Source organism: Copadichromis virginalis, linkage group LG17, assembly GCF_057382275.1.
Source record: "Copadichromis virginalis isolate Kocher_CV1m ecotype Utaka linkage group LG17, C_Virginalis_male_GT1.1, whole genome shotgun sequence".
NCBI lineage: Eukaryota > Metazoa > Chordata > Actinopteri > Cichliformes > Cichlidae > Copadichromis > Copadichromis virginalis.
Genome location: NC_140634.1, coordinates 27,501,238 through 27,511,775, shown reverse-complemented (window position 1 = coordinate 27,511,775; position 10,538 = coordinate 27,501,238). Strand labels below are relative to the sequence as shown.

At 37.7% G+C, this 10,538-nt stretch overlaps 1 protein-coding gene across 1 annotated transcript; it reads left to right on the top strand.

Annotated features, from left to right (window-relative positions):
• The first annotated feature begins 5,109 nt into the window (after positions 1–5,109).
• On the top strand, positions 5,110–10,049 carry lum (lumican). The gene is made up of 3 exons (XM_085437284.1): positions 5,110–5,226; positions 6,102–6,980; positions 8,569–10,049. The coding sequence occupies exons 2-3, from the start codon at positions 6,107–6,109 to the stop codon at positions 8,721–8,723; spliced, it is 1,029 nt and encodes a 342-aa protein (XP_085293410.1). The 5' UTR covers positions 5,110–5,226; positions 6,102–6,106; the 3' UTR covers positions 8,724–10,049.
• The last annotated feature ends 489 nt before the right edge of the window (positions 10,050–10,538 follow it).

Below are 10,538 nucleotides of genomic sequence, written 5' to 3'. Positions count from 1 at the left end.
AAATGAGTAGCAATCCCATTCCTGTTACCGTCTACAGTACAAAGAGATTAACCTTGGGTGGTAACAATAAAGGTCAAGGAGAATTGCTTTGTCAGTCTAGTTACACATGTCCGCCAAGGCCTAGTATGTTGTTGCGAAGTTTGAAGACGATCCATAAAAAACTGTGGGCAAGTTTTCACATTTTGTTTGACCTGGACCTTTAACTCCACCCAATTGTCACCTAAATTAAATCAGCTAGAACTGTTATTGGGATCTTCCATCACACAACATATGAAAATTATATCCTAAAAATTGTGGACACTAGACTGCTAACAAACAACTTGAACTGATTAGATACTCCCTTCCTTCAAAGGGGGAAATAAATCACAATAATTGCTTACATTCATCTAGATTTGTAGATTTGATAGATAAATTCCTCCACCAACAGTAACATAGTTGCAGGATAGCAGTATAAAATGGCTCAGACACTCTGCAACTTCACATTTACACAGGAGTTCAATTCAATTTCATTTATATATAACCACAACAACAGTTGCCTCAGGGCACTTTATATTGTAAGTTTGAACTACTCTTTTTCCAGGGTGGAATGATTACACAGCATACTTTTGTAATGACTTTAAAAAACATAAGAATAAGGTGCACAAGTTTGAAGTTAATTTGGATGTTCTCTAATCCACATGGCGTCAAAGGTATGCGTACAAACTGAGTGTCATTTTGTAGTTAAATAACCATCCTGCAGCAACTATATCACTATTTGTGGAGGAATTTCTGCTTCTGTTGATTTCTACTGTGGGCACAAACCTGGTCCCCCTTTTCAAACCAGCCACTTCAAATGTAACAAGATCGCAAGTTCATTGCACAGAGTTGCAAATAAATTTGGTTGTGCCATATTGTCCAACCATTGTTTTCCCTAGTGTGACTCTAACATAATGTGTGCGAGCATTGTGACTGGTACGTCACTACCACATGGGCGGAAAGTGCTCCTAGGTTTCTCAGTCAGTTTCGCCGCTCTGCCATCATGATCAAAAGACCAAGATGGCAACCAGGAAAATGCTGCGATAAAAGCTTCACAATAGGACCTTACCAATTGGATGATGTCGGGTTGGTTATGGCCATCTTTTACATATAGTCTACCTCTGGGAACCAGTCTCAAGAGGCCAGTAGAGGTTTGTAACACTTCCATGTTACTTTCATTTTCAGCCCCAGCGTTTGCCATTAACTGCTTGCATTCAGTTTTACATCTGCATCTGTTCTGTCAGACACACATGGGATGTATGAATATGTCATCCAGGTTAGAGTGATTCATTTTTAGCTTCAGCCTTTAGATTAATAAGTTGTTAGTCAATATATCAATATATAATATTTTTGGAGGAAGTAGGAATCACGGTGGCTTTTAAATGTAGGAAAGGTATGTTATTACATTGAGCTCTGAAAGAAAAAGGAAAAACAATAAAAAAAAAAAATACTTTGGCACAATCTTGTCATTCAAATTTGATGAAGAGAAAATTTATATATGTGAGCCATATAGATAATATTTCACATAAAACAATGTGTTAATTGGAATGATTACTTAAGAGTTACACAAGTTACAGTTAATAAAGCATTAGGAAAACTGTGGTGAGAGCCAGTGTCAGTCCTCTGGTCTAATGGAAAGGATAGGACAGCATAAGGCAGACATCAACACATTCAAAAAGAGACATAGTGACTAAGCAAAATGACTAAATGTCTGTTTTCCAGCCTCAACTAAACGAACAGTCTGGAAAAACTTGAGTCTGAGTTCATACAAAACAGTTCCAATAACAGGGGTAAAAGTACAAACGCCTCAAAGAAATAAACATTTTGGGCAGCTTGTAGCAAATATGTCAACTGTGCTGAGACCATTGAAATAATATTTTTATTCAGTATATAATCTGGAATATGCAAAGACAGTTGTTATTATCAAGAGGTTTTATTGTTTGTGCACACTGGACTATTGGCTCCAATTTGCAGCAACAATGAATTAAATGTGAGGTGGGAGGAAAGTCACTCATAATGAGGAAACCAGTGAGAGGGTTTTTTTTCGTATCTCAGCAGAACTCCTCAGCATTTAAAGATCATTGTTTAGGTTTTATGGTCCACAACTTCTACTAATTTGCTTTATTGTCTACAGCCACTGTTTCCAGTAACAGTAACAGTGTTTTTACCTGACGCCCGTCGCACCAAACAGACAAAAGTTACCGGCTCCTGAACATTAACTGAAGCTGAGCAGCTGCATGGTTACATAGTAGTGGATATACATCTGTCACTTGGACACCACTTCTGGTCTGTGTCCACCTAAACACAAAAGATCAGTGCAGGTTTCTTGGGAATTGGGTTCAAAATCCAGTTGTTGGGGGGTTTTTTTGCTTTGTTTTGTTTTTTTCAAGGGAGTATGGGGCTGTAATACATAATGTGTGACAGATAAATCACAATAAAGCAGTTAATAGATTACTCTTCCAGCAGCACAGAGAGCATCAGCTAAAATATAGTTTATAGTTTTTGATCAATTCTCTGTTCTTTATAGATTTCTGTCACCTGTTCCTCTGCTGTTGTCTCTGGTTGGGGTAGGGGAGGCTCTGTTGATGATTTTTGTGTGAAGGATGAGTCAAATAACATGTCAAGTCTTCCCTTTTATGTGAGTGTGCACAGTACCTGAAGATGAAAGCCTGTTGTTATGAAGAAAGTTGATAACCACCATCTGGACATCTCTTATCTCTGTCTGGAGTTTGAGGTGTTGCTATAACAGCTAAGCCATTTATATCTACTAAAAATATGGAGGCTCTAAAAGTAGCCCAAATTTACTGCAAGTTTTATGTAATAAAAGAACATTAACTGGAACTTGACAGCATCATTAGCTGTCATCTATGAATCATCTATGTAAAACAAAGATAATCCAGACGTTTGTGAGTTATGTCTTTCTGAATTTAGACAGGTTCATTCAATTTGTCACATGTTAAACTGGGTTGTTTTGTCTTAGTTTTGTTTACTGAGTGACCTATAACAGGATTTTTAGCATTTTGGCATTTCAGTGAAAACTTAAGTACACCATTTGTGCCTTTAATTAATTAAGAGGGTATAACACAGCGCTGCAATCTTCTCTGCAGATGAATATCCCAGTAAATTGTCCCATGCAGTGCTCAGAGAAACTTAAAAAAAAAACATCTTAGATTCTACTTGTCTTAGTCAGCATTTTAGATGTTGAATTTCATGAGTACAACTAGAAAGACTGAACAAGGATGGCTTTTTTGGAAGGTCTGCCAGTAGAAAATTTCTTGTCTCTAAAATAAAAACATGGCAGCATGGCTTAGATTCACAAAATTGCATCTGGACAAACCACAAAACTTCTGGAACAGTGTCTTTTGAATAGATAAGACCAAAGTGGAGATATTTGGCCAAAATGCACAAACCGCGTTGCAGTCATTGAGTCGAGCATTCTACTCTAGGGGGAAATGTCAGGCCATCTTTCCGAGAACTAAAGCTTGGTCCAAACTGGGTCATTCAACAGAACAATGAACCCAAGCACAACAGCAAAGTCCAGACCTCAACCCACCTGAAGATCTGCAGTTGCATCTTAAAAGAGCTGTGCATAAATGAATGCCCAACACCCTCTGTGGACTGAAGTAATGCCGTAAAAAACAGTGGGCCAAAATCCAATGTGAGAGACAAAAAACAATTTTTTTCACGTTGTTGCTGCTAAAGGTGCTTCTGCAAGCTTTTGAATCAAGGTTTTCACAGGACTGTACCCTGACTCTGACCCCTTGCTAGAAAACGTGATCCCACTGTAGGTGCAAAAGAATTGCAGGATGTTTTTTAATAAATCACATGGAGTGAGTGCCTAAACATAGTCGTAAAAATAGCATCCAATAAACATTCTGTTGGTCCCATTTCCTAGGTCCCATCAAACCATTCAGTATGAGCTCCTTGGAGACACATGAGGACCCTCTCCAAACTCTGCATATCTATAATGCCTCATTGGCCTTTTAATTTCTTAAATTGCATACAGTTTAAGAAACTGCATACAGTCCTTTGCATTAATTGTAGAACCACATAGCTTTGTGGAAACCTTTGCATGTCATTATGTGTAGCGAGGATCCAACTGTTAAAAAGAACTCTGTTGTTAGAATTTAAATGTGGGAGTTTTCTCCATGAAATGTAAGGGGTGTGTCAAGGAAGGTGTTTATGATTTATATGCGAGTCGGCTAACAGGCTGCACTGCAACCAATTAAATCCAGGTGCCAATTCCTGGAATGCATTGATGGTATGGATGCCCACCAACGAATGAGAGAAACATTTGGCCCTTTACTCCCCTAAACCTCCTTATTCAGCTGCAGTATTTAGAGAAGTTATGGCCACCACGGGCCGCATTCTTCTTTTGTCTTACTGTTTGTTTATAAATGAATATGACACAGATATTCACTGTAAAAGAATGTGGGGAAGCAAAATAAAGGGTGCAAGAATGAAAAGTACAATAATTTACATCGTAGACATATGGGATCAATTGGATCTGCTTTGACCTGCTTTTTTGGTCAAAAACAGAGGAGAAGAAATATTTACGTCAAGTGTTATGTAAGTCTGTTCTGGCTGTTTTTATCTTCTTGGTCAAATTTTCCAAAGCCTGATTCACAGCTCGAGGAGAACAGCTGAATTTATTCTTTTTCATGACCAGTGTCTGCGTTACGGGTCTGCCAGAGATTGTTTTCACATTTTTCCAGACCTAGCTTCTCCTGCCCTTTGAAAATTTCCACGCACAACCTACTAAAATTAAAGTTTGTTTTTTCCAGTGTGAACAAATGCAATGACATGGTTTGACTGTAATAGTGACAGGTAACAATAAAAAGGGAAAACTACTTTTATTTTCGTCGTACATGGTGCAATATTTCTGTTACTTGATGCACCTGCTCTTGGTTAGTTTACAAAACTTTTTGGATGATGCTCTTTCAGAAATTCATTTTGATGACATCTTCAATTTATCTGATGCCTGGACTGCAGTTATTTGAAGAAGCCTCCTATCAACCCCCCCTCGTCCCCTCGTCTCCTCTCCTCCCCTTCCTATTCCCTCTCTGTGTCTCTCCATCTACCCCTCTCTCTCCTCCCCCTCTCTCCTTCTTTCTCTCTGTGTTTTTCTCCAGAGACTTCCAGTTTTTGAACACCAAACTCTTCTTACCTACTGGCCCTCCACCCCACACGCACACTGAGAGAGAAGCACAGGTAAGCTTGCGACTGAGGGCATGGATTTGTGATTTCCTGTTTGAGTATTCTTCCATATTTCTGGGATTACCAAGTGTTACTACAAGGCTTTAGGGCACTGGCTGGTGCTGCAGCAGAGAAGGAAAAAAATACATGTGCACTAACAATTAATGAGTAGAAGTAGGAGTTTGATCATTTGCATTTGGGTGTGTGAGCCTTAGTTTGCTACTTGTTTACATATGTCTGCAATGCATTTTAAAGACTGTGTGACAGACTTTGGTGACTTTAGACTTTGGAAAATAATCTTCTGCTCTTGGATCCAGTGTCTGCATTTTTCATGGGTCTGGATTCAATTATTCTGGTTTTCCTTTGTCTGCAGACTTGAGTATGAAAAGCCATGATTCTGAACGAATATAGATTTTTGTTTTTATATGTGTTAGAGTCATTAATTATGTAGCCAGAAAGCATGTATTTTTAAATGTTGAAAACGTAAAGCGTGCCTTCGAAGCATTTACATCGGCTTTTGTGTATTCTTGGAACATCCACATTATGTTGCTGCTTCAATTCATGTTTTAAAAAACCTCTATCATGCAGTTTGGCTTGTGCTGCAGCTATAATGATGTGATTCAAACAGATTATTAAAATAATCTAGGGCTCAGTGCTCTCCAAATTAGTAATGTCTTCCTTGACTGATCATATAATATGCTTTAATACACTGGGGAGTGGGTGTGGCATTCTCTTGGGTGGGTGAAGAGTTATCCTAACAAATTTTCAACTTCAAAGTTTACATTTTATTCTTACTTTTTTTTATTCCTTTTTATATATTCAGATTTTCAATAATAACATTTTGATCTTATTTCCTACCTCCCCTTTCTTTCTGTCTATTGGATCTGCAGACACCATGTTGCCTCTGCGTGTACCCATCTTGGCTGTGCTGGTCACACTGTCCCTCTGCCAGTATTATGACTATGATTACCAACCTAATCCAGTGATGGGGCCATCATCGCCCAACTGCAATCAAGAGTGCGATTGCCCATTCAATTTCCCCAGCGCCATGTATTGTGACAGCCGCAAGCTCAAATTTGTTCCCATAGTTCCAACAGGGATCAAGTACCTGTACCTCCAGAACAATCTGATTGAGGAGATCAAGGCAGGAGTGTTTGATAATGTTACTGACACACTGCGCTGGCTGATACTTGACAATAACCAGATCACTAATGCTAAAATAGCAAAGGGCACAATTGACAAACTCTCAGGCCTGGAGAAGTTGTTCATCAGCTTCAACAACCTTACAGAGCCAGCCATTCCTCCCTCAAAGTCCCTTGAGGAGCTGAGAATTATGAACAACAAGCTGTCCAAATTTCCTTCTGGACTCTTGACTGACAAGGAGAATTTGACCTCCATTCACCTTCAGCACAATGACCTAACCTCTGAAGCCATTTCAGGGGCTTTCAAAGGGCTAAAGAAGCTGCTGTCACTGGATGTAAGCCACAACAAGCTGAAGAAGCTCCCAGCTGGTGTTCCCAGTTCACTGGTAATGCTCTATGCTGACTACAATGTCATTGAAAGTATTGGAGCAGGATACCTGAACAAGCTGCCCTCACTTCAGTACTTGAGAGTCTCACACAACAAGCTGGTGGACTCAGGGATCCCTGCTGGAGTGTTCAATGTGACATCACTGCTGGAGCTTGACCTCTCTTTCAACAAACTGCAGTCTATCCCTGAGATCAACGAGCAGTTGGAGCAACTCTACCTTCAGGCAAATGAAATCAACAGTGAGTGATCAGCATTTTAACATCACAGGATTCTAAATGTTTTGCCTTTTTTGTTAAAGTTTTTTTAGAACAGCATCAAAGTTCGAGTTCCTGTGTTCTCAATGAAATATCTAAACATGTGAAAATAATACGGCCAAGGTTAATTGGTTAGTTAGGCCAGTTTTGTGCCAATTATACACGCATGACTGGATAGCTTAAATGTGGGCGTGGCTTATCAAATGTAAAACCAGAGAGAGGTTCTAGGTTGAAGCCATTTAGTTTGTTCATGGGTATTGGCATTACCATTTTCCAAAAGCAGAGTAATTGATACAAAGTTCAGAACTTTCCAAACGATCCTTTTTAAATGTTTTCTAACCAGATGAAAGATTAACAGGCTAGCATGTCCAGTTCTCTGTGCCAGTCATGTGACACCCAACTATGCTAAACATCCATATTATTAGATCAGGAGGAAGGGAGTAATTTAAACTAACTAACCAATTTAAACTGTAAATATAAATAACTTATTTTCAGCTGAAATCTGAAAACAAAAACATTGTGTAAAACAAAATGACATTAAGTAGGATGCTGGCTACAGCATGAGTGCTTTTACATGAAAAGAAGGGTTAAACTGTGTATATTTATGTGACCTGAAATGGAGAAGAAATGGAGAAGTTTACATTGGTAACACAAGGTAATGTTTTGTTTTGTTTTTATTTCACTTTATATTTAAAGCCATTGATATTTAACCTTATTATTATTATTATTATTATTATTATTATTATTATTATTATTATTATTATTATTATTATTATTATTATTATTATCATCATCATTATTATTAAAAGTGTGATTCTTAGTAGAAGCAGCAGTGTGATTGCAAATGCACAATTCCAACTCTACAGCATGTGCAAACAAGCATTGTAATGCAAATGTTCATCAAGGTTCTTTTAAACTATAGACTGCAGGCATGTAAAGGATGGACATAGCGACTATGGCATCTCTGATTAGTTATTGACAGTTCTGAAGTCTTGAAACTCTCGTTTTTAGTCATATCACTTTGGCTTTTTAAAAACTGACATAGCCAAGTTTGGGGCTAACATGCTAAGGCTAGCACTAGCTTGTTAGTGATATATTTTGGGATGCCAACTTTAACTACCTAAAAAAAAAAAGCTTAAATGTACTTAACATAAAAACTGAACAGCATTACACTGTTTTTTAAGTATCTTATAACTCAAATTAAGGGGTGGATCTGAGCGACAAAGCAAGGGCAGTTAATGCACATATCAGCAACATGTCAGTTAAAACGTCGCCATACCCCAATGCATTCTCTGCTTTATCATCCATTTTTCTCGCGATATAGCCATAATTAAGAAAAAGAAAATTCCCCCTATGATGAGGGGAAAAAGCAATTGAGGAAAATGAAGGGTCCTTTTCTCAAAGACTTCAATGCAGCTGCAACCAGAGCAGTTGAAGGAATGGTAATTTGGCACACCTCCAAGGCACTTTTGTCATTCTCTTTACCAGGTTAAGGGGTTGAAAATGTAAAAAAAATATATTAAAAAAATCCCTACTGGCAGCTATAACGATCTCCACTTTTTATCATTTGTAGAGTTTGACCTGTCAAGTTTCTGCAAGCACATGGGACCTCTGAACTATTCACGTCTGAAGCATCTGCGTCTCGATGGAAACAACGTCACTCACAGCAGCATGCCAGCTGACGCTGTCAACTGCCTGCGCCAAGCCTCAGATATCATGTTCGAATAAGGACCGGCTCTTCTCTATCATCATGACAAAGCTCAGCCCATAACCTTCTGGATTCACATGTCCTAATAATACGTCTTTCGTAGTACTGCCATGCCTTTGCATGTCCGACATAGGTACTAGATAATCTGGGAAACATTGGCCAAGCTTTAGAACAAATCTATAGCTTAGCCAATGTGTGATACAAAAGAAGGCATGCACGTGCAATCAGATCAATAAATTCAACAGGCATTAAACAAATATTCCAAATGACTCATTGTCAATATTTCTACATACCAACCAATACTAAATCACGAAGTTTAAAAAAATTGAAATGCACACAATCTAAAAATAACCGAAAACTCCATGAGATGAATAACTATTATGCTTTGGTTATAACACACACTTTAAACATTCCAAACTTGTTTTTGAGCACACTGAATAAAGACACAATATAATAATACCGAGAGTTTTCCAATGTCTTAATTCAGCCCTAGTGTTCTCTTTTTCCTTGTCTTGTATGTTTCAGTGTCTAGCATGTATAATATAATCAGGGGGATTTTATTATTAATAATAATCCATTGCTGTGCAAAGGACCAGCACATAAGGACTGCATACTTGGATTTAATGTGTAGAGTAAGAAGAAAATGGGGGTGGGTGGGTGTATAATAGCAGCTACGTTGCAGTCGTGTTTTCATCATAGCGGTTTTAGGGAATATATCAGTGTTGTGAACGTGTCTGCCTTTATATACTGCATACTTTAAACTGGTTTGAAACAAATTTTTATGAAGTCCCAATGACTGACTTTTGTTTTGGGTTTTTTTTACTGAATAAACGATAATTGACTAAGAAATGTCTGTTTTCTCCTAATAATTAACTAGTTCTTCAAAGGATTAGAATTCTGTTCAGAATAAATTACTATTAAAGCTGATATGTTTCTCTGTTTAGTTGTACCTTGTGATGTTAGAATGATGTAATCTCGAGATTAGATTGTTTCTGTATACTAACTAAAGCCTAACTATTTGCTGTCATTCACATTACTAATTTGTATACAACATTTTCTTTACTTGCATGCACCCTTTGGTGCCACTCTTTGAATAAACTACAGCTTTTGCAGTTAAGGTGCTTTCATTACTATGTTGTTGTTGGTGTTTAATACTGATAAATGTTTCTTACCAGCATTACATCAAAATGGCACCAATTTCATGTTGATCGAATGGTGTGTCTATTTTATTAGGTTACTACATCTGTCTAGTATTTTCTTTCCTTTTTTCATGACTTCTTTTGACACCTTTGACTCAGTAACTGTTCATGGATTCACTGTAAGAAAATTAAACACAGTTGAATGAACTATGTTTGAACATATTTTCATGATATCATTGGTAAGCCTGCCTATATGTAAGCCTATAAATAACTTACAAGTCTTACTTAGTGTAAATGTAAAGAATTGAGTTAACTAATCTGACATCCTGTATTTGGGACTTATTTCCTAGAAATGCTGGGGGTGTGTCCCAGAAGCAAGGGCAAAAGGGGAGTACATGAACTGGTTGCCAGTTTGTTGCAGAGCTAATACAGGAAGACAGATAATCATTCATACCCACATTCACGCCTATTGGCAGGTTAGTCTAAATTTCAATTTTGTAACACTTGTAAAAAATGTGTGAGTTTTATAGGAATCTTTATAAGTAAGTACATGACCACTATTGAGTTATGGAACTGCAAAATGAGTGGAAGAAGAACGACTAATGAAATAGACCCTTAAATAACATCTTATAAGATTTCTATTATAGTCAGAAGATTCTTTATTTATTCTCTGAGGCCTGCTAGTGTTCTTTAAAC